Source organism: Scyliorhinus torazame, chromosome 6 (genome assembly GCF_047496885.1).
Source record: "Scyliorhinus torazame isolate Kashiwa2021f chromosome 6, sScyTor2.1, whole genome shotgun sequence".
Lineage (NCBI taxonomy): Eukaryota > Metazoa > Chordata > Chondrichthyes > Carcharhiniformes > Scyliorhinidae > Scyliorhinus > Scyliorhinus torazame.
This window is the reverse complement of record NC_092712.1, coordinates 12773758-12798050: the sequence shown is the minus strand read 5'-3', so window position 1 is coordinate 12798050 and position 24293 is coordinate 12773758. Positions and strand designations below refer to the sequence as shown.

Below are 24293 nucleotides of genomic sequence, written 5' to 3'. Positions count from 1 at the left end.
GTTACACAGACCCAGACTGGATCAGGACTGGGGTTACACAGACCCAGACTGGATCAGGACTGGAGTTACACAGACCCAGACTGGATCAGGACTGGAGTTACTCAGACCCAGATTGGATCAGGACTGGGGTTACACAGACCCAGACTGGATCAGGACTGGAGTTACACAGACCCAGACTGGATCAGGACTGGAGTTACACACAGACCCAGACTGGATCAGGACTGGGGTTACACAGACCCAGACTGGATCAGGGCTGGAGTTACACACAGACCCAGACTGGATCAGGACTGGTGTTACACAGACCCAGTCTGGATCAGGACTGGAGTTACTCAGACCCAGACTGGATCAGGACTGGAGTTACACAGACCCAGACTGGATCAGGGCTGGAGTTACACAGACCGAGACTGGATCAGGACTGGGGTTACACAGACCCAGACTGGATCAGGACTGGAGTTACACAGACCCAGACTGGATCAGGACTGGAGTGACACAGACCCAGACTGGATCAGGACTGGAGTTACACAGACCCAGACTGGATCAGGACTGGAGTTACACAGACCCAGACTGGATCAGGACTGGAGTTACACAGGTCCCAGCCTGGATCAGGACTGGAGTTACACAGACGCAGACTGGATCAGGACTGGAGTTACACAGACCCAGACTGGATCAGGACTGGAGTTACACAGACCCAGACTGGATCAGGACTGGGGTTACACGGACCCAGACTGGATCAGGACTGGAGTTACACAGACCCAGACTGGATCAGGACTGGAGTTACACACAGACCCAGACTGGATCAGGACTGGGGTTACACAGACCCAGACTGGATCAGGACTGGAGTGACACACAGACCCAGACTGGATCAGGACTGGGGTTACACAGACCCAGACTGGATCAGGACTGGAGTTACACAGACCCAGACTGGATCAGGACTGGGGTTACACAGACCCAGACTGGATCAGGACTGGAGTTACACAGACCCAGACTGGATCAGGACTGGAGTTACACACAGACCCAGACTGGATCAGGACTGGGGTTACACAGACCCAGACTGGATCAGGACTGGAGTGACACAGACTCAGACTGAATCAGGACTGGGGTTACACAGACCCAGACTGAATCAGGACTGGAGTTACACAGACCCAATCTGGATCAGGACTGGAGCTACACAGACCCAGACTGGATCAGGACTGGAGTGACACAGACCCAGACTGGATCAGGACTGGAGTTACACACAGACCCAGACTGGATCAGGACTAGTGTTACACAGACCCAGACTGGATCAGGACTGGAGTGACACAGACTCAGACTGAATCAGGACTGGGGTTACACAGACCCAGACTGGATCAGGACTGGAGTTACACAGACCCAGTCTGGATCAGGACTGGAGCTACACAGACCCAGACTGGATCAGGACTGGAGTTACACAGACCCAGACTGGATCAGGACTGGAGTTACACAGACCCAGACTGGATCAGGACTGGGGTTACACACAGACCGAGACTGGATCAGGACTGGGGTTACACAGACCCAGACTGGATCAGGACTGGAGTTACACAGACCCAGGCTTGATATGGACCAGAGTTACACAGACCCAGACTGGATCAGGACTGGAGTGACACAGACCCAGACTGGATCAGGACTGGGGTTACACAGAGCCAGACTGGATCAGGACTGGAGTGACACAGACCCAGACTGGATCAGGACTGGAGTTACACACAGACCCAGACTGGATCAGGACTGGAGTTACAGAGACCCAGACTTGATATGGACTGGAGTTACACAGACCAAGACTGGATCAGGACTGGAGTTACACACAGACCCAGACTGGATCAGGACTGGAGTTACACAGACCCAGACTGGATCAGGACTGGAGTTACACAGACCCAGACTGGATCAGGACTGGAGTTACACAGACCCAGACTGGATCAGGACTGGAGTTACACAGACCCAGACTGGATCAGGACTGGAGTTACACAGACCCAGTCTGGATCAGGACTGGAGTTACACAGACCCAGACTGGATCAGGACTGGAGTTACACAGACCCAGACTGGATCAGGACTGGAGTTACACAGACCCAGACTGGATCAGGACTGGAGTTACACAGACCCAGACTGGATCAGGACTGGAGTTACACAGACCCAGACTGGATCAGGACTGGAGTTACACAGACCCAGACAGGATCAGGACTGGAGTTACACACAGACCGAGACTGGATCAGGACTGGGGTGACACAGACCCAGACTGGATCAGGACTGGGGTTACACAGACCCAGACTGGATCAGGACTGGAGTTACACAGACCCAGGCTTGATATGGACCAGAGTTACACAGACCCAGACTGGATCAGGACTGGAGTGACACAGACCCAGACTGGATCAGGACTGGAGTTACACACAGACCGAGACTGGATCAGGACTGGGGTTACACACAGACCGAGACTGGATCAGGACTGGGGTTACACAGACTCAGACTGGATCAGGACTGGAATTACACTGACCCAGACTGGATCAGGACTGGAGTTACACAGACCCAGGCTTGATATGGACCAGAGTTACACAGACCCAGACTGGATCAGGACTGGGGTTACACAGACCCAGACTGGATCAGGACTGGAGTGACACAGACCCAGACTGGATCAGGACTGGAGTGACACAGACCCAGACTGGATCAGGACTGGAGTTACACACAGACCCAGACTTGATCAGGACTGGAGTTACAGAGACCCAGACTTGATATGGACTGGAGTTACACAGACCCAGACTGGATCAGGACTGGAGTGACACAGACCCAGACTGGATCAGGACTGGGGTTACACAGAGCCAGACTGGATCAGGACTGGAGTTACACAGACCCAGACTGGATCAGGACTGGAGTTACACACAGACCCAGACTGGATCAGAGCTGGAGTTACACTGACCCAGACTGGATCAGGACTGGAGTTACACAGACCCAGACTGGATCAGGACTGGAGTTACACAGACCCAGACTGGATCAGGACTGGAGTTACACAGACACAGACTGGATCAGGACTGGAGTGACACAGACCCAGACTGGATCAGGACTGGAGTTACACACAGACCCAGACTGGATCAGGACTGGAGTTACACAGACCCAGACTGGATCAGGACTGGAGTTACACAGACCGAGACTGGATCAGGACTGGGGTTACACAGACCCAGACTGGATCAGGACTGGGGTGACACAGACCGAGACTGGATCAGGACTGGAGTTACACAGCCCCAGACTGGATCAGGACTGGAGTTACACACAGACCCAGACTGGATCAGGACTGGAGTTACACAGACCCAGACTGGATCAGGACTGGAGTGACACAGACCCAGACTGGATCAGGACTGGAGTTACACAGACCCAGAGTGGATCAGGACTGGAGTTACACAGACCCAGACTGGATCAGGACTGGAGTTACACAGACCCAGACTGGATCAGGACTGGAGTTACACAGACCCAGACTGGATCAGGACTGGAGTTACACAGACCCAGACTTGATCAGGACTGGAGTTACACAGACCCAGACTGGATCAGGACTGGAGTTACACGGACCTAGACTGGATCAGGACTGAGTTACACAGACCCAGACTGGATCAGGACTGGAGTTACACAGACCCAGACTGGATCAGGACTGGAGTGACACAGACCCAGACTGGATCAGGACTGGGGTGACACAGACCCAGACTGGATCAGGACTGGAGTTACACAGACCCAGACTGGATCAGGACTGGAGTTACACAGCCCCAGACTGGATCAGGACTGGAGTGACACACAGACCCAGACTGGATCAGGACTGGAGTTACACAGACCCAGACTGGATCAGGACTGGAGTTACACAGACCCAGACTGGATCAGGACTGGAGTTACACAGACCCAGACTGGATCAGGACTGGAGTTACACAGACCCAGACTGGATCAGGAGTGGAGTTACACAGACCCAGACTGGATCAGGACTGGAGTTACACAGATCCAGACTGGATCAGGACTGGAGTTACACAGACCCAGACTGGATCAGGACTGGAGTTACACAGACCCAGACTGGATCAGGACTGGAGTTACACAGACCCAGACTGGATCAGGACTGGAGTTACACGGACCCAGACTGGATCAGGACTGGAGTTACACAGACCCAGACTGGATCAGGACTGGAGTTACACAGACCCAGACTGGATCAGGACTGGAGTGACACAGACCCAGACTGGATCAGGACTGGGGTGACACAGACCGAGACTGGATCAGGACTGGAGTTACACAGCCCCAGACTGGATCAGGACTGGAGTGACACACAGACCCAGACTGGATCAGGACTGGATTAACACAGACCCAGACTGGATCAGGACTGGAGTTACACAGACCCAGACTGGATCAGGACTGGAGTGACACAGACCCAGATTGGATCAGGACTGGAGTTACACAGACCCAGACTGGATCAGGACTGGAGTTACACAGACCCAGACTGGATCAGGGCTGGAGTGACACAGACCCAGACTGGATCAGGACTGGAGTTACACAGACCCAGACTGGATCAGGACTGGAGTTACACAGACCCAGACTGGATCAGGACTGGAGTTACACAGACCCAGACTGGATCAGGACTGGAGTTACACAGACCCAGACTGGATCAGGACTGGAGTGGCACAGACCCAGACTGGATCAGGACTGGAGTTACACAGACCCAGACTGGATCAGGACTGGAGTTACACAGACCCAGACTGGATCAGGACTGGAGTTACACAGACCCAGACTGGATCAGGACTGGAGTTACACAGACCCAGACTGGATCAGGACTGGAGTGGCACACAGACCCAGACTGGATCAGGGCTGGAGTGACACAGACCCAGACTGGATCAGGACTGGATAGTTTACTTCTTCAAACAGGGGAACAGATTGAAAAAGACAGAGTTACATTTCAGCAGAGCCTTTCCCCATTACGGGACACCCCAAAGTGTGTGATCTGGATCAGTGCAGCTCCAACAACACTCAAGAAGCTCGACACCATCCAGGACAAAGCAGCCCCGCTTGATTGCTCCCCTTCCACAAACATTCAAACCCTCCACCACCGACGTACAGTGGCAGCCGTGTGTACCGTCTACAAGATGCACCGCGGTAACTAACAAAGAACAAATAACAAAGAACAAAGAAATGTACAGCACAGGAACAGGCCCTTCGGCCCTCCAAGCCCGTGCCGACCATGCTGCCCGACTAAACTACAATCTTCTACACTTCCTGGGTCCGTATCCTTCTATTCCCATCCTATCCATATATTTGTCAAGATGCCCCTTAAATGTCCCTATCGTCCCTGCTTCCACCACCTCCTCCAGTAGCGAGTTCCAGGCACCCACTACCCTCTGCGTAAAAAACTTGCCTCGTACATCTACTCTAAACCTTGCCCCTCTCACCTTAAACCTATGCCCCCTAGTAATTGACCCCTCTACCCTGGGGAAAAGCCTCTGACTATCCACTCTGTCTGTGCCCCTCATAATTTTGTAGACCTCTATCAGGTCGCCCCTCATCCTCCGTCGTTCCAGTGAGAACAAACCGAGTTTATTCAACCGCTCCTCATAGCTAATGCGCTCCATACCAGGCAACATCCTGGTGAATCTCTTCTGTACCCTCTCTAAAGCCGCCACATCCTTCTGGTAGTGTGGCGACCAGAATTGAACACTATACTCCAAGTGTGGCCTAACTAAGGTTCTATACAGCTGCAACATGAATTGCCAATTCTTATACTCAATGCCCCGGCCAATGAAGGCAAGCATGCCGTATGCCTTCTTGACTACCTTCTCCACCTGTGTTGCCCCTTTCAATGACCTGTGGACCTGTACTCCTAGATCTCTTTGACTTTCAATACTCTTGAGGGTTCTACCATTCACAGTAAATTCCCTACCTGCATTAGCCCTTCCAAAATGCATTACCTCACATTTGTCCGGATTAAACTCCACCTGCCTTCTCTCCGCCCAAGTCTCCAAACAATCTAAATCCTGCTGTATCCTCCGACAGTCCTCATCGCTATCCGCAATTCCACCAACCTTTGTGTCGTCTGCAAACTTACTAATCAGACCAGTTACATTTTCCTCCAAATCATTTATATATACTACAAACAGCAAAGGTCCCAGCACTGATCTCTACGGAACACCACTGGTCACAGCCCTCCAATGAGAAAAGCATCCTTCCATTGCTACTCTCTACCTTCTATGACCTAGCCAGTTCTGTATCCACCTTGCCAGCTCACCCCTGATCCCGTGTGACTTCACCTTTTGTACTAGTCTACCATGAGGGACCTTGTCAAAGGCCTTACTGAAGTCCATATAGACAACATCCACTGCCCTACCTGCATCAATCATCTTTGTGACCTCCTCGAAAAACTCCATCAAGTTAGCGAGACTCACCAAGGTTCTCAGACAGCACCTTCCAAACCCACAACCATCTAGCTGGACAAGAGCAGCAGATGCCTGAGAACCCCTCCACCTGGAGGTTCCCCTCCAAGTCACTCACCATCCTGACTTGGAAATATATCGCCGTTCCTTCACTGTCGCTGGGACAACATCCTGGAACTCCCTCCCTAACAGCACAGTGGGTGCGCCTACACCTCAGGGACTGCAGCGGTTCAAGAAGGCAGCTCACCCCCACCCTCTCAAGGGCAACTAGGGATGGGTAATAAATGCTGGCCAGACCAGCGACACGCTCATCTCGGAATATGACAATATTGGGGATGTGTTTTCAGTTATTGGTAATGGAATTGTGGATTAGTTACCGGGGTGACATCGTAGACAGATAGAGGAGACAGTTACAGACACACAAGTTGTTATTCACCTCGCGAGGTCTGTCTTTGTGAAAGGTCAGTTCTGTTTTGTAATGGTTGATGGCTTGTTTATAATCCTTCAGGTCGAAGCAGGTGGATCCTAAGGAGAAGTGAATCACGGCCAGTTCCTCACCCGACTGCGGGAATACCTCGGTACACTCCAACTACTCCGGGAGAAAGAAAGCAGCAATCACAGCTTGGCTATAACGCAGAGAGTTAAAATAAACAGGGAATGGCGGGGATACACAGCAGTTACGGAGCACAGTAATCAGCAGCGGGATAATGTGACAGCACTTACATACTTACCCAGAAACCCAGCAAGCAATCCTCAGAATGAGGGAGTGAGAATGAGGGAGTGAGAATGAGGGAGTGAGAATGAGGGAGTGAGAATGAGGGAGTGAGAATGAGGGAGTGAGAATGAGGGAGTGAGAATGAGGGAGTGAGAATGAGGGAGTGAGAATGAGGGAGTCAGAATGAGGGAGTCAGAATGAGGGAGTCAGAATGAGGGAGTCAGAATGAGGGAGTCAGAATGAGGGAGTCAGAATGAGGGAGAGAGAATGAGGGAGTGAGAATGAGGGAGTGAGAATGAGGGAGCGGGAATGAGGGAGTGAGAATGAGGGAGTGAGAATGAGGGACAGTCAGAATGATGGAGTCAGAATGAGGGAGAGTCAGAATGAGGGACGGTCAGATTGAGGGAGTGAGAATGAGGGAGTGAGAATGAGGGAGTGCCAGAATGAGGGAGTGAGAATGAGGGAGTGAGAATGAGGGAGTGAGAATGAGGGAGTTAAAATGAGGGAGTGAGAATGAGGGAGTCAGAATGAGGGACAGTCAGAATGAGGGACAGTCAGAATGAGGGAGTCAGAATGTGGGAGTCAGAATGAGGGAGTGTCAGAATGAGGGAGTGAGAATGAGGGAGTGAGAATGAGGGAGTGAGAATGAGGGAGTTAGAATGAGGGAGTGAGAATGATGGGGTCAGAATGAGGGACAGTCAGAATGAGGGAGTCAGAATGAGGGAATCAGAATGAGGGAGTGTCAGAATGAGGGAGTGAGAATGAGGGAGTGAGAATGAGGGAGTGAGAATGAGGGAGTGAGGATGAGGGAGTTAGAATGAGGGAGTCAGAATGAGGGAGTCAGAATGAGGGAGTCAGAATGAGGGAGTGAGAATGAGGGAGTCAGAATGAGGGAGTGAGAATGAGGGAGTGTCAGAATGAGGGAGTGAGAATGAGGTAGCGAGAATGAGGGAGTGAGAATGAGGGAGTGAGAATGAGGGAGTCAGAATGAGGGAGAGTCAGAATGAGGGAGTCAGAATGAGGGAGTGAGAATGAGGGAGTTAGAATGAGGGAGTGAGAATGAGGGAGTGAGAATGAGGGAGTCAGAATGAGGGAGTCAGAATGAGGGAGTCAGAATGAGGGAGTCAGAATGAGGGAGCGAGAATGAGGGAGAGTCAGAATGAGGGACAGTCAGAATGAGGGAGTCAGAATGAGGGAGTCAGAATGAGCGAGTGAGAATGAGGGAGAGACGGAATGAAGGACAGTCAGAATGAGGGAGTGAGAATGAGGGAGTCAGAAAGAGGGAGTCAGAATGAGGGAGTCAAAATGAGGGAGTCAGAATGAGGGAGTGAGAATGAGGGACAGTGAGAATGAGGGAGAGTCAGAATGAGGGACAGTCAGAATGAGGGAGTCAGAATGAGGGAGTCAGAATGAGGGAGTGAGAATGAGGGAGTCAGAATGAGGGAGTGAGAATGAGGGAGTCAGAATGAGGGAGTGAGAATGAGGGAGTGTCAGAATGAGGGAGCGTGAATGAGGGAGTGAGAATGAGGGAGTGAGAATGAGGGAGTCAGAATGAGGGAGAGTAAGAATGAGGGAGTGAGAATGAGGGAGTGAGAATGAGGGAGTGAGAATGAGGGAGTGAGAATGAGGGAGTGAGAATGAGGGAGTGAGAATGAGGGAGTCAGAATGAGGGAGTGAGAATGAGGGAGAGTCAGAATGAGGGACAGTCAGAATGAGGGAGTCAGAATGAGGGAGTCAGAATGAGGGAGTGAGAATGAGGGAGAGTGGGAATGAGGGACAGTCAGAATGAGGGAGTCAGAATGAGGGAGTCAGAATGAGGGAGTCAGAATGAGGGAGTGTCAGAATGAGAGAGTCAAAATGAGGGAGTCAGAATGAGGGAGTGAGAATGAGGGACAGTCAGAACGAGGGAGGGTCAGAATGAGGGAGTGAGAATGAGGGAGTGAGAATGAGGGAGTCAGAATGAGGGAGTCAGAATGAGGGAGTGAGAATGAGGGAGTCAGAATGAGGGAGTCAGAATGAGGGAGTCAGAATGAGGGAGTGAGAATGAGGGAGAGTCAGAATGAGGGACAGTCAGAATGAGGGAGTCAGAATGAAGGAGTCAGAATGAGCGAGTGAGAATGAGGGAGAGTCGGAATGAGGGACAGTCAGATGAGGGAGTGAGAATGAGGGAGTCAGAAAGAGGGAGTCAGAATGATGGAGTCAAAATGAGGGAGTCAGAATGAGGGACAGTCAGAACGAGGGCGAGTCAGAATGAGGGAGTCAGAATGAGGGAGTCAGAATGAGGGAGAGTCAGAATAAGGGAGAGAGAATGAGGGAGTCAGAATGAGGGAGAGTCAGAATGAGGGAGTGAGAATGAGGGAGAGAGAATGAGGGAGTGTCAGAATGAGGAAGTGAGAATGAGGGAGTGAGAATGAGGGAGTTAGAATGAGGGAGTTAGAATGAGGGAGTGAGAATGAGGGAGTGAGAATGAGAGAGTCAGAATGAGGGACAGTCAGAATGAGGGAGTCAGAATGAGGGAGTCAGAATGAGGGAGTGTCAGAATGAGGGAATGAGAATGAGGGAGTGAGAATGAGGGAGTGAGAATGAGGGAGTGAGGATGAGGGAGTTAGAATGAGGGAGTCAGAATGAGGGAGAGAGAATGAGGGAGTCAGAATGAGGGAGTGAGAATGAGGGAGTGTCAGAATGAGGGAGCGTGAATGAGGGAGTGAGAATGAGGGAGTGAGAATGAGGGAGTCAGAATGAGGGAGAGTAAGAATGAGTGGGTCAGAATGAGGGAGTGAGAATGAGGGAGTGAGAATGAGGGAGTGAGAATGAGGGAGTGAGAATGAGGGAGTCAGAATGAGGGAGTCAGAATGAGGGAGTGAGAATGAGGGAGAGTCAGAATGAGGGACAGTCAGAATGAGGGAGTCAGAATGAGGGAGTCAGAATGAGGGAGTGAGAATGAGGGAGAGTGGGAATGAGGGACAGTCAGAATGAGGGAGTCAGAATGAGGGAGTCAGAAAGAGGGAGTCAGAATGAGAGAGTCAAAATGAGGGAGTCAGAATGAGGGAGTGAGAATGAGGGACAGTCAGAACGAGGGAGGGTCAGAATGAGGGAGTCAGAATGAGGGATTCAGAATGAGGGAGTCAGAATGAGGGAGAGTCAGAATGAGGGAGAGAGAATGAGGGACAGTCAGAATGAGGGAGAGTCAGAATGAGGGAGTGAGAATGAGGGAGTGAGAATGAGGGACAGTCATAATGAGGGAGAGTCAGAATGAGGGAATGAGAATGAGGGACAGTCAGAATGAGGGAGTGAGAATGAGGGTCAGTCAGAATGAGGGAGAGTCAGAATGAGGGACAGTCAGAATGAGGGAGAGTCAGAATGAGGGAGTGAGAATGAGGGACAGTCAGAATGAGGGAGAGTCAGAATGAGGGAGTCAGAATGAGGGAGAGTCAGAATGAGGGAGTGAGAATGAGGGAGTGAGAATTAGGGAGTGAGAATGAGGGAGTCAGAATGAGGGAGTGAGAATGAGGGGGTGAGAATGAGGGAGTCAGAATGAGGGAGTCAGAATGAGGGAGTCAGAATGAGGGAGAGTCAGAATGAGGGAGTGAGAATGAGGGACAGTCAGAATGAGGGAGAGTCAGAATGAGGGAGTGAGAATGAGGAACAGTCAGAATGAGGGAGTCAGAATGAGGGAGTCAGAATGAGGGAGAGTCAGAATGAGGGAGTCAGAATGAGGGAGAGTCAGAATGAGGGAGTGAGAGAGTGAGAATGAGAGAGTGAGAATGAGGGAGTCAGAATGAGGGAGTGAGAATGAGGGAGTCAGAATGAGGGACAGTCAGAATGAGGGAGTCAGAATGAGGGAGTCAGAATGAGGGAGTGAGAATGAGGGAGTGAGAATGAGGGAGTCAGAATGAGGGACAGTCAGAATGAGGGAGTCAGAATGAGGGAGTCAGAATGAGGGAGTCAGAATGAGGGAGTGAGAATGAGGGAGTGAGAATGAGGGAGTGAGAATGAGGGAGTGAGAATAAGGGAGTTAGAATGAGTGGGTCAGAATGAGGGAGTGAGAATGAGGGAGTCAGAAAGAGGGAGTGAGAATGAGGGAGTCAGAATGAGGGAGAGTCAGAATGAGGGAGTCAGAATGAGGGAGGGAGAATGAGGGAGTTAGAATGAGGGAGTTAGAATGAGGGAGTGAGAATGAGGGAGTGAGAATGAGGGAGTGAGAATGAGGGAGTGAGAATGAGGGAGTCAGAATGAGGGAGTGAGAATGAGGGAGTGAGAATCAGGGAGTGTCAGAATGAGGGAGTGAGAATGAGGGAGTCAGAATGAGGGAGTGAGAATGAGGGAGAGTCAGAATGAGGCAGTGAGAATGAGGGAGTGAGAATGAGGGAGTCAGAATGAGGGAGTCAGAATGAGGGAGTGAGAATGAGGGACAGTCAGAATGAGGGAGAGTCAGAATGAGGGAGTGAGAATGAGGGAGTGAGAATGAGGGACAGTCAGAATGAGGGAGAGTCATAATGAGGGAGTGAGAATGAGGGACAGTCAGAATGAGGGAGTGAGAATGAGGGACAGTCAGAATGAGTGAGTGAGAATGAGGGAGAGTCGGAATGAGGGACAGTCAGAATGAGGGAGTGAGAATGAGGGAGTCAGAATGAGGGAGTCAGAATGAGGGAGTCAGAATGAGGGAGTGAGAATGAGGGATAGTCAGAACGAGGGAGAGTCAGAATGAGGGAGTCAGAATGAGGGAGTCAGAATGAGGGACAGTCAGAATGAGGGAGTGAGAATGAGGGACAGTCAGAATGAGGGAGAGTCAGAATGAGGGACAGTCAGAATGAGAGAGAGTCAGAATGAGGGAGTGAGAATGAGGGACAGTCAGAATGAGGGAGAGTCAGAATGAGGGAGTTAGAATGAGGGAGAGTCACAATGAGGGAGTGAGAATGAGGGAGTGAGAATTAGGGAGTGAGAATGAGGGAGTCATAATGAGGGAGTGAGAATGAGGGAGTGAGAATGAGGGAGTGAGAATGAGGGAGTGAGAATGAGGGAGTCAGAATGAGTGAGAGTCAGAATGAGGGAGTCAGAATGAGGGACAGTCAGAATGAGGGACAGTCAGAATGAGGGAGTCAGAATGAGGGAGTCAGAATGAGGGAGTGTCAGAATGAGGGAGTGAGAATGAGGGAGTGAGAATGAGGGAGTGAGAATGAGGGAGTTAGAATGAGGGAGTTAGAATGAGGGAGTGAGAATGAGGGAGTCAGAATGAGGGACAGTCAGAATGAGGGAGTCAGAATGAGGAAATCAGAATGAGGGAGTGTCAGAATGAGGGAGTGAGAATGAGGGAGTGAGAATGAGGGAGTGAGAATGAGGGAGTGAGGATGAGGGAGTTAGAATGAGGGAGTGAGAATGAGGGAGTGAGAATGAGGGAGTCAGAATGAGGGAGTGAGAATGAGGGAGTCAGAATGAGGGAGTGAGAATGAGGGAGTGTCAGAATGAGGGAGTGAGAATGAGGGAGCGAGAATGAGGGAGTGAGAATGAGGGATAGAGAATGAGGGAGTCAGAATGAGGGAGAGTCAGAATGAGGGAGTCAGAATGAGGGAGTGAGAATGAGGGAGTTAGAATGAGGGAGTGAGAATGAGGGAGTGAGAATGAGGGAGTGAGAATGAGGGAGAGTCAGAATGAGGGACAGTCAGAATGAGGGAGTCAGAATGAGGGAGAGTCAGAATGAGGGAGTGAGAGAGTGAGAATGAGAGAGTGAGAATGAGGGAGTCAGAATGAGGGAGTGAGAATGAGGGAGTCAGAATGAGGGACAGTCAGAATGAGGGAGTCAGAATGAGGGAGTCAGAATGAGGGAGTGAGAATGAGGGAGTGAGAATGAGGGAGTCAGAATGAGGGACAGTCAGAATGAGGGAGTCAGAATGAGGGAGTCAGAATGAGGGAGTCAGAATGAGGGAGTGAGAATGAGGGAGTGAGAATGAGGGAGTGAGAATGAGGGAGTGAGAATAAGGGAGTTAGAATGAGTGGGTCAGAATGAGGGAGTGAGAATGAGGGAGTCAGAAAGAGGGAGTGAGAATGAGGGAGTCAGAATGAGGGAGAGTCAGAATGAGGGAGTCAGAATGAGGGAGGGAGAATGAGGGAGTTAGAATGAGGGAGTTAGAATGAGGGAGTGAGAATGAGGGAGTGAGAATGAGGGAGTGAGAATGAGGGAGTGAGAATGAGGGAGTCAGAATGAGGGAGTGAGAATGAGGGAGTGAGAATCAGGGAGTGTCAGAATGAGGGAGTGAGAATGAGGGAGTCAGAATGAGGGAGTGAGAATGAGGGAGAGTCAGAATGAGGCAGTGAGAATGAGGGAGTGAGAATGAGGGAGTCAGAATGAGGGAGTCAGAATGAGGGAGTGAGAATGAGGGACAGTCAGAATGAGGGAGAGTCAGAATGAGGGAGTCAGAATGAGGGAGAGTCAGAATGAGGGAGTGAGAATGAGGGAGTGAGAATTAGGGAGTGAGAATGAGGGAGTCAGAATGAGGGAGTGAGAATGAGGGGGTGAGAATGAGGGAGTCAGAATGAGGGAGTCAGAATGAGGGAGTCAGAATGAGGGAGAGTCAGAATGAGGGAGTGAGAATGAGGGACAGTCAGAATGAGGGAGAGTCAGAATGAGGGAGTGAGAATGAGGAACATGCAGAATGAGGGAGTCAGAATGAGGGAGTCAGAATGAGGGAGAGTCAGAATGAGGGAGTCAGAATGAGGGAGAGTCAGAATGAGGGAGTGAGAGAGTGAGAATGAGAGAGTGAGAATGAGGGAGTCAGAATGAGGGAGTGAGAATGAGGGAGTCAGAATGAGGGACAGTCAGAATGAGGGAGTCAGAATGAGGGAGTCAGAATGAGGGAGTGAGAATGAGGGAGTGAGAATGAGGGAGTCAGAATGAGGGACAGTCAGAATGAGGGAGTCAGAATGAGGGAGTCAGAATGAGGGAGTCAGAATGAGGGAGTGAGAATGAGGGAGTGAGAATGAGGGAGTGAGAATGAGGGAGTGAGAATAAGGGAGTTAGAATGAGTGGGTCAGAATGAGGGAGTGAGAATGAGGGAGTCAGAAAGAGGGAGTGAGAATGAGGGAGTCAGAATGAGGGAGAGTCAGAATGAGGGAGTCAGAATGAGGGAGGGAGAATGAGGGAGTTAGAATGAGGGAGTTAGAATGAGGGAGTGAGAATGAGGGAGTGAGAATGAGGGAGTGAGAATGAGGGAGTGAGAATGAGGGAGTCAGAATGAGGGAGTGAGAATGAGGGAGTGAGAATCAGGGAGTGTCAGAATGAGGGAGTGAGAATGAGGGAGTCAGAATGAGGGAGTGAGAATGAGGGAGAGTCAGAATGAGGCAGTGAGAATGAGGGAGTGAGAATGAGGGAGTCAGAATGAGGGAGTCAGAATGAGGGAGTGAGAATGAGGGACAGTCAGAATGAGGGAGAGTCAGAATGAGGGAGTGAGAATGAGGGAGTGAGAATGAGGGACAGTCAGAATGAGGGAGAGTCATAATGAGGGAGTGAGAATGAGGGACAGTCAGAATGAGGGAGTGAGAATGAGGGACAGTCAGAATGAGTGAGTGAGAATGAGGGAGAGTCGGAATGAGGGACAGTCAGAATGAGGGAGTGAGAATGAGGGAGTCAGAATGAGGGAGTCAGAATGAGGGAGTCAGAATGAGGGAGTGAGAATGAGGGATAGTCAGAACGAGGGAGAGTCAGAATGAGGGAGTCAGAATGAGGGAGTCAGAATGAGGGACAGTCAGAATGAGGGAGTGAGAATGAGGGACAGTCAGAATGAGGGAGAGTCAGAATGAGGGACAGTCAGAATGAGAGAGAGTCAGAATGAGGGAGTGAGAATGAGGGACAGTCAGAATGAGGGAGAGTCAGAATGAGGGAGTTAGAATGAGGGAGAGTCACAATGAGGGAGTGAGAATGAGGGAGTGAGAATTAGGGAGTGAGAATGAGGGAGTCATAATGAGGGAGTGAGAATGAGGGAGTGAGAATGAGGGAGTGAGAATGAGGGAGTGAGAATGAGGGAGTCAGAATGAGTGAGAGTCAGAATGAGGGAGTCAGAATGAGGGACAGTCAGAATGAGGGACAGTCAGAATGAGGGAGTCAGAATGAGGGAGTCAGAATGAGGGAGTGTCAGAATGAGGGAGTGAGAATGAGGGAGTGAGAATGAGGGAGTGAGAATGAGGGAGTTAGAATGAGGGAGTTAGAATGAGGGAGTGAGAATGAGGGAGTCAGAATGAGGGACAGTCAGAATGAGGGAGTCAGAATGAGGAAATCAGAATGAGGGAGTGTCAGAATGAGGGAGTGAGAATGAGGGAGTGAGAATGAGGGAGTGAGAATGAGGGAGTGAGGATGAGGGAGTTAGAATGAGGGAGTGAGAATGAGGGAGTGAGAATGAGGGAGTCAGAATGAGGGAGTGAGAATGAGGGAGTCAGAATGAGGGAGTGAGAATGAGGGAGTGTCAGAATGAGGGAGTGAGAATGAGGGAGCGAGAATGAGGGAGTGAGAATGAGGGATAGAGAATGAGGGAGTCAGAATGAGGGAGAGTCAGAATGAGGGAGTCAGAATGAGGGAGTGAGAATGAGGGAGTTAGAATGAGGGAGTGAGAATGAGGGAGTGAGAATGAGGGAGTGAGAATGAGGGAGAGTCAGAATGAGGGACAGTCAGAATGAGGGAGTCAGAATGAGGGAGAGTCAGAATGAGGGAGTGAGAGAGTGAGAATGAGAGAGTGAGAATGAGGGAGTCAGAATGAGGGAGTGAGAATGAGGGAGTCAGAATGAGGGACAGTCAGAATGAGGGAGTCAGAATGAGGGAGTCAGAATGAGGGAGTGAGAATGAGGGAGTGAGAATGAGGGAGTCAGAATGAGGGACAGTCAGAATGAGGGAGTCAGAATGAGGGAGTCAGAATGAGGGAGTCAGAATGAGGGAGTGAGAATGAGGGAGTGAGAATGAGGGAGTGAGAATGAGGGAGTGAGAATAAGGGAGTTAGAATGAGTGGGTCAGAATGAGGGAGTGAGAATGAGGGAGTCAGAAAGAGGGAGTGAGAATGAGGGAGTCAGAATGAGGGAGAGTCAGAATGAGGGAGTCAGAATGAGGGAGGGAGAATGAGGGAGTTAGAATGAGGGAGTTAGAATGAGGGAGTGAGAATGAGGGAGTGAGAATGAGGGAGTGAGAATGAGGGAGTGAGAATGAGGGAGTCAGAATGAGGGAGTGAGAATGAGGGAGTGAGAATCAGGGAGTGTCAGAATGAGGGAGTGAGAATGAGGGAGTCAGAATGAGGGAGTGAGAATGAGGGAGAGTCAGAATGAGGCAGTGAGAATGAGGGAGTGAGAATGAGGGAGTCAGAATGAGGGAGTCAGAATGAGGGAGTGAGAATGAGGGACAGTCAGAATGAGGGAGAGTCAGAATGAGGGAGTGAGAATGAGGGAGTGAGAATGAGGGACAGTCAGAATGAGGGAGAGTCATAATGAGGGAGTGAGAATGAGGGACAGTCAGAATGAGGGAGTGAGAATGAGGGACAGTCAGAATGAGTGAGTGAGAATGAGGGAGAGTCGGAATGAGGGACAGTCAGAATGAGGGAGTGAGAATGAGGGAGTCAGAATGAGGGAGTCAGAATGAGGGAGTCAGAATGAGGGAGTGAGAATGAGGGATAGTCAGAACGAGGGAGAGTCAGAATGAGGGAGTCAGAATGAGGGAGTCAGAATGAGGGACAGTCAGAATGAGGGAGTGAGAATGAGGGACAGTCAGAATGAGGGAGAGTCAGAATGAGGGACAGTCAGAATGAGAGAGAGTCAGAATGAGGGAGTGAGAATGAGGGACAGTCAGAATGAGGGAGAGTCAGAATGAGGGAGTTAGAATGAGGGAGAGTCAGAATGAGGGAGTGAGAATGAGGGAGTGAGAATTAGGGAGTGAGAATGAGGGAGTCATAATGAGGGAGTGAGAATGAGGGAGTGAGAATGAGGGAGTGAGAATGAGGGAGTGAGAATGAGGGAGTCAGAATGAGTGAGAGTCAGAATGAGGGAGTCAGAATGAGGGACAGTCAGAATGAGGGACAGTCAGAATGAGGGAGTCAGAATGAGGGAGTCAGAATGAGGGAGTGTCAGAATGAGGGAGTGAGAATGAGGGAGTGAGAATGAGGGAGTGAGAATGAGGGAGTTAGAATGAGGGAGTTAGAATGAGGGAGTGAGAATGAGGGAGTCAGAATGAGGGACAGTCAGAATGAGGGAGTCAGAATGAGGAAATCAGAATGAGGGAGTGTCAGAATGAGGGAGTGAGAATGAGGGAGTGAGAATGAGGGAGTGAGAATGAGGGAGTGAGGATGAGGGAGTTAGAATGAGGGAGTGAGAATGAGGGAGTGAGAATGAGGGAGTCAGAATGAGGGAGTGAGAATGAGGGAGTCAGAATGAGGGAGTGAGAATGAGGGAGTGTCAGAATGAGGGAGTGAGAATGAGGGAGCGAGAATGAGGGAGTGAGAATGAGGGATAGAGAATGAGGGAGTCAGAATGAGGGAGAGTCAGAATGAGGGAGTCAGAATGAGGGAGTGAGAATGAGGGAGTTAGAATGAGGGAGTGAGAATGAGGGAGTGAGAATGAGGGAGTGAGAATGAGGGAGAGTCAGAATGAGGGACAGTCAGAATGAGGGAGTCAGAATGAGGGAGTCAGAATGAGGGAGTGAGAATGAGGGAGAGTCGGAATGAGGGACAGTCAGAATGAGGGAGTGAGAATGAGGGAGTCAGAAAGAGGGAGTCAGAATGATGGAGTCAAAATGAGGGAGTCAGAATGAGGGAGTGAGAATGAGGGACAGTGAGAATGAGGGAGAGTCAGAATGAGGGACAGTCAGAATGAGGGAGTCAGAATGAGGGAGTCAGAATGAGGGAGTGAGAATGAGGGAGAGTCGGAATGAGGGACAGTCAGAATGAGGGAGTGAGAATGAGGGAGTCAGAAAGAGGGAGTCAGAATGAGGGAGTCAAAATGAGGGAGTCAGAATGAGGGAGTGAGAATGAGGGACAGTCAGAACGAGGGCGAGTCAGAATGAGGGAGTCAGAATGAGGGAGTCAGAATGAGGGAGAGTCAGAATGAGGGAGAGAGAATGAGGGAGTCAGAATGAGGGAGAGTCAGAATGAGGGAGTGAGAATGAGGGAGAGAGAATGAGGGAGTGTCAGAATGAGGAAGTGAGAATGAGGGAGTGAGAATGAGGGAGTGAGAATGAGGGAGTTAGGATGAGGGAGTGAGAATGAGGGAGTCAGAATGAGGGACAGTCAGAATGAGGGAGTCAGAATGAGGGAGTCAGAATGAGGGAGTGTCAGAATGAGGGAGTGAGAATGAGGGAGTGAGAATGAGGGAGTGAGAATGAGGGAGTTAGAATGAGGGAGTTAGAATGAGGGAATCAGAATGAGGGAGTCAGAATGAGGGACAGTCAGAATGAGGGAATCAGAATGAGGGAGTCAGAATGAGGGAGTGTCAGAATGAGGGAGTGAGAATGAGGGAGTGAGAATGAGGGAGTGAGAATGAGGGAGTGAGGATGAGGGAGTTAGAATGAGGGAGTGAGAATGAGGGAGTCAGAATGAGGGAGTGAGAATGAGGGAGTGTCAGAATGAGGGAGTGGGAATGAGGGAGCGAGAATGAGGGAGTGAGAATGAGGGAGTGAGAATGAGGGAGCCAAAATGAGGGAGAGTAAGAATGAGGGAGTCAGAATGAGGGAGTGAGAATGAGGGAGTTAGAATGAGGGAGTGAGAATGAGGGAGTGAGAATGAGGGAGTGAGAATGAGGGAGTCAGAATGAGGGAGTCAGAATGAGGGAGTCAGAATGAGGGAGTCAGAATGAGGGAGTGAGAATGAGGGAGAGTCAGAATGAGGGACAGTCAGAATGAGGGAGTCAGAATGAGGGAGTCAGAATGAGGGAGTGAGAATGAGGGAGAGTCGGAATGAGGGACAGTCAGAATGAGGGAGTGAGAATGAGGGAGTCAGAAAGAGGGAGTCAGAATGAGGGAGTCAAAATGAGGGAGTCAGAATGAGGGAGTGAGAATGAGGGACAGTCAGAACGAGGGAGGGTCAGAATGAGGGAGTGAGAATGAGGGAGTGAGAATGAGGGAGTGAGAATGAGGGAGTGAGAATAAGGGAGTTAGAATGAGGGAGTCAGAATGAGGGAGTGAGAATGAGGGAGTCAGAAAGAGGGAGTGAGAATGAGGGAGTCAGAATGAGGGAGAGTCAGAATGAGGGAGTCAGAATGAGGGAGGGAGAATGAGGGAGTTAGAATGAGGGAGTTAGAATGAGGGAGTGAGAATGAGGGAGTGAGAATGAGGGAGTGAGAATGAGGGAGTGAGAATGAGGGAGTCAGAATGAGGGAGTGAGAATGAGGGAGTGAGAATGAGGGAGAGTCAGAATGAGGGAGTGAGAATGAGGGAGTCAGAATGAGGGAGTGAGAATGAGGGAGAGTCAGAATGAGGGAGTGAGAATGAGGGAGTGAGAATGACGGAGTCAGAATGAGGGAGTCAGAATGAGGGAGTGAGAATGAGGGACAGTCAGAATGAGGGAGAGTCAGAATGAGGGAGTGAGAATGAGGGAGTGAGAATGAGGGACAGTCAGAATGAGGGAGAGTCATAATGAGGGAGTGAGAATGAGGGACAGTCAGAATGAGGGAGTGAGAATGAGGGACAGTAAGAATGAGGGAGTGAGAATGAGGGAGAGTCGGAATGAGGGACAGTCAGAATGAGGGAGTGAGAATGAGGGAGTCAGAATGAGGGAGTCAGAATGAGGGAGTCAGAATGAGGGAGTGAGAATGAGGGATAGTCAGAACGAGGGAGAGTCAGAATGAGGGAGTCAGAATGAGGGAGTCAGAATAAGGGACAGTCAGAATGAGGGAGTGAGAATGAGGGACAGTCAGAATGAGGGAGAGTCAGAATGAGGGACAGTCAGAATGAGAGAGAGTCAGAATGAGGGAGTGAGAATGAGGGACAGTCAGAATGAGGGAGAGTCAGAATGAGGGAGTTAGAATGAGGGAGAGTCAGAATGAGGGAGTGAGAATGAGGGAGTGAGAATTAGGGAGTGAGAATGAGGGAGTCATAATGAGGGAGTGAGAATGAGGGAGTGAGAATGAGGGAGTGAGAATGAGGGAGTGAGAATGAGGGAGTCAGAATGAGTGAGAGTCAGAATGAGGGAGTCAGAATGAGGGACAGTCAGAATGAGGGACAGTCAGAATGAGGGAGTCAGAATGAGGGAGTCAGAATGAGGGAGTGTCAGAATGAGGGAGTGAGAATGAGGGAGTGAGAATGAGGGAGTTAGAATGAGGGAGTTAGAATGAGGGAGTGAGAATGAGGGAGTCAGAATGAGGGACAGTCAGAATGAGGGAGTCAGAATGAGGGAATCAGAATGAGGGAGTGTCAGAATGAGGGAGTGAGAATGAGGGAGTGAGAATGAGGGAGTGAGAATGAGGGAGTGAGGATGAGGGAGTTAGAATGAAGGAGTCAGAATGAGGGAGTGAGAATGAGGGAGTCAGAATGAGGGAGTGAGAATGAGGGAGTCAGAATGAGGGAGTGAGAATGAGGGAGTGTCAGAATGAGGGAGTGAGAATGAGGGAGCGAGAATGAGGGAGTGAGAATGAGGGAGTGAGAATGAGGGAGTCAGAATGAGGGAGAGTCAGAATGAGGGAGTCAGAATGAGGGAGTGAGAATGAGGGAGTTAGAATGAGGGAGTGAGAATGAGGGAGTGAGAATGAGGGAGTCAGAATGAGGGAGTCAGAATGAGGGAGTCAGAATTAGGGAGTGAGAATGAGGGAGAGTCAGAATGAGGGACAGTCAGAATGAGGGAGTCAGAATGAGGGAGTCAGAATGAGGGAGTGAGAATGAGGGAGAGTCGGAATGAGGGACAGTCAGAATGAGGGAGTGAGAATGAGGGAGTCAGAAAGAGGGAGTCAGAATGATGGAGTCAAAATGAGGGAGTCAGAATGAGGGAGTGAGAATGAGGGACAGTGAGAATGAGGGAGAATCAGAATGAGGGACAGTCAGAATGAGGGAGTCAGAATGAGGGAGTCAGAATGAGGGAGTGAGAATGAGGGAGAGTCGGAATGAGGGACAGTCAGAATGAGGGAGTGAGAATGAGGGAGTCAGAAAGAGGGAGTCAGAATGAGGGAGTCAAAATGAGGCAGTCAGAATGAGGGAGTGAGAATGAGGGACAGTCAGAACGAGGGCGAGTCAGAATGAGGGAGTCAGAATGAGGGAGTCAGAATGAGGGAGTCAGAATGAGGGAGAGTCAGAATGAGGGAGAGAGAATGAGGGAGTCAGAATGAGGGAGAGTCAGAATGAGGGAGTGAGAATGCGGGAGTGAGAATGAGGGAGTTAGAATGAGGGAGTGAGAATGAGGGAGTGAGAATGAGGGACAGTCAGAATGAGGGACAGTCAGAATGAGGGAGTCAGAATGAGGGAGTCAGAATGAGGGAGTGTCAGAATGAGGGAGTGAGAATGAGGGAGTGAGAATGAGGGAGTGAGAATGAGGGAGTTAGAATGAGGGAGTTAGAATGAGGGAGTCAGAATGAGGGAGTCAGAATGAGGGACAGTCAGAATGAGGGAATCAGAATGAGGGAGTCAGAATGAGGGAGTGTCAGAATGAGGGAGTGAGAATGAGGGAGTGAGAATGAGGGAGTGAGAATGAGGGAGTGAGGATGAGGGAGTTAGAATGAGGGAGTGAGAATGAGGGAGTCAGAATGAGGGAGTGAGAATGAGGGAGTGTCAGAATGAGGGAGTGGGAATGAGGGAGCGAGAATGAGGGAGTGAGAATGAGGGAGTGAGAATGAGGGAGTCAGAATGAGGGAGAGTAAGAATGAGGGAGTCAGAATGAGGGAGTGAGAATGAGGGAGTTAGAATGAGGGAGTGAGAATGAGGGAGTGAGAATGAGGGAGTGAGAATGAGGGAGTCAGAATGAGGGAGTCAGAATGAGGGAGTCAGAATGAGGGAGTCAGAATGAGGGAGTGAGAATGAGGGAGAGTCAGAATGAGGGACAGTCAGAATGAGGGAGTCAGAATGAGGGAGTCAGAATGAGGGAGTGAGAATGAGGGAGAGTCGGAATGAGGGACAGTCAGAATGAGGGAGTGAGAATGAGGGAGTCAGAAAGAGGGAGTCAGAATGAGGGAGTCAAAATGAGGGAGTCAGAATGAGGGAGTGAGAATGAGGGACAGTCAGAACGAGGGAGGGTCAGAATGAGGGAGTCAGAATGAGGGAGTCAGAATGAGGGAGTAAGAATGAGGGAGAGTCAGAATGAGGGAGAGAGAATGAGGGACAGTCAGAATGAGGGAGAGTCAGAATGAGGGAGTGAGAATGAGGGAGTGAGAATGAGGGACAGTCATAATGAGGGACAGTCAGAATGAGGGAATGAGAATGAGGGACAGACAGAATGAGGGAGTGAGAATGAGGGACAGTCAGAATGAGGGAGAGTCAGAATGAGGGACAGTCAGAATGAGGGAGAGTCAGAATGAGGGCGTGAGAATGAGGGACAGTCAGAATGAGGGAGAGTCAGAATGAGGGAGTCAGAATGAGGGAGAGTCAGAATGAGGGAGTGAGAATGAGGGAGTGAGAATTAGGGAGTGAGAATGAGGGAGTCAGAATGAGGGAGTGAGAATGAGGGGGTGAGAATGAGGGAGTCAGAATGAGGGAGTCAGAATGAGGGAGTCAGAATGAGGGAGAGTCAGAATGAGGGAGTGAGAATGAGGGACAGTCAGAATGAGGGAGTCAGAATGAGGGAGTGAGAATGAGGAACAGTCAGAATGAGGGAGTCAGAATGAGGGAGTCAGAATGAGGGAGAGTCAGAATGAGGGAGTCAGAATGAGGGAGAGTCAGAATGAGGGAGTGAGAGAGTGAGAATGAGAGAGTGAGAATGAGGGAGTCAGAATGAGGGAGTGAGAATGAGGGAGTCAGAATGAGGGACAGTCAGAATGAGGGAGTCAGAATGAGGGAGTCAGAATGAGGGAGTGAGAATGAGGGAGTGAGAATGAGGGAGTCAGAATGAGGGACAGTCAGAATGAGGGAGTCAGAATGAGGGAGTCAGAATGAGGGAGTCAGAATGAGGGAGTCAGAATGAGGGAGTGAGAATGAGGGAGTGAGAATGAGGGAGTGAGAATAAGGGAGTTAGAATGAGGGAGTCAGAATGAGGGAGTGAGAATGAGGGAGTCAGAAAGAGGGAGTGAGAATGAGGGAGTCAGAATGAGGGAGAGTCAGAATGAGGGAGTCAGAATGAGGGAGGGAGAATGAGGGAGTTAGAATGAGGGAGTTAGAATGAGGGAGTGAGAATGAGGGAGTGAGAATGAGGGAGTGAGAATGAGGGAGTGAGAATGAGGGAGTCAGAATGAGGGAGTGAGAATGAGGGAGTGAGAATGAGGGAGAGTCAGAATGAGGGAGTGAGAATGAGGGAGTCAGAATGAGGGAGTGAGAATGAGGGAGAGTCAGAATGAGGGAGTGAGAATGAGGGAGTCAGAATGAGGGAGTCAGAATGAGGGAGTCAGAATGAGGGAGTGAGAATGAGGGACAGTCAGAATGAGGGAGAGTCAGAATGAGGGAGTGAGAATGAGGGAGTGAGAATGAGGGACAGTCAGAATGAGGGAGAGTCATAATGAGGGAGTGAGAATGAGGGACAGACAGAATGAGGGAGTGAGAATGAGAGAGTCAGAATGAGGGAGTGAGAATGAGGGAGAGTCGGAATGAGGGACAGTCAGAATGAGGGAGTGAGAATGAGGGAGTCAGAATGAGGGAGTCAGAATGAGGGAGTCAGAATGAGGGATAGTCAGAACGAGGGAGAGTCAGAATGAGTGAGTCAGAATGAGGGAGTCAGAATGAGAGACAGTCAGAATGAGGGAGTGAGAATGAGGGACAGTCAGAATGAGGGAGAGTCAGAATGAGGGACAGTCAGAATGAGAGAGAGTCAGAATGAGGGAGTGAGAATGAGGGACAGTCAGAATGAGGGAGAGTCAGAATGAGGGAGTTAGAATGAGGGAGAGTCAGAATGAGGGAGTGAGAATGAGGAGTGAGAATTATGGAGTGAGAATGAGGGAGTCAGAATGAGGGAGTGAGAATGAGGGAGTGAGAATGAGGGAGTGAGAATGAGGGAGTGAGAATGAGGGAGTCAGAATGAGGGAGTCAGAATGAGGGAGAGTCAGAATGAGGGAGTGAGAATGAGGGGCAGTCAGAATGAGGGAGAGTCAGAATGAGGGAGTGA

General features: G+C 50.3%; 1 protein-coding gene across 1 annotated transcript in view; it reads right to left on the bottom strand.

Moving 5' to 3' along the window:
- LOC140424673 (tonsoku-like protein) overlaps positions 1–24293 on the bottom strand; it is a 473953-nt gene that overhangs the window by 195552 nt on the left and 254108 nt on the right. The window contains exon 9 of the mRNA XM_072507940.1: positions 6826–6978. Coding sequence (XP_072364041.1) covers positions 6826–6978 — 153 coding nt within the window. The remainder of the gene's footprint in view (positions 1–6825; positions 6979–24293) is intronic.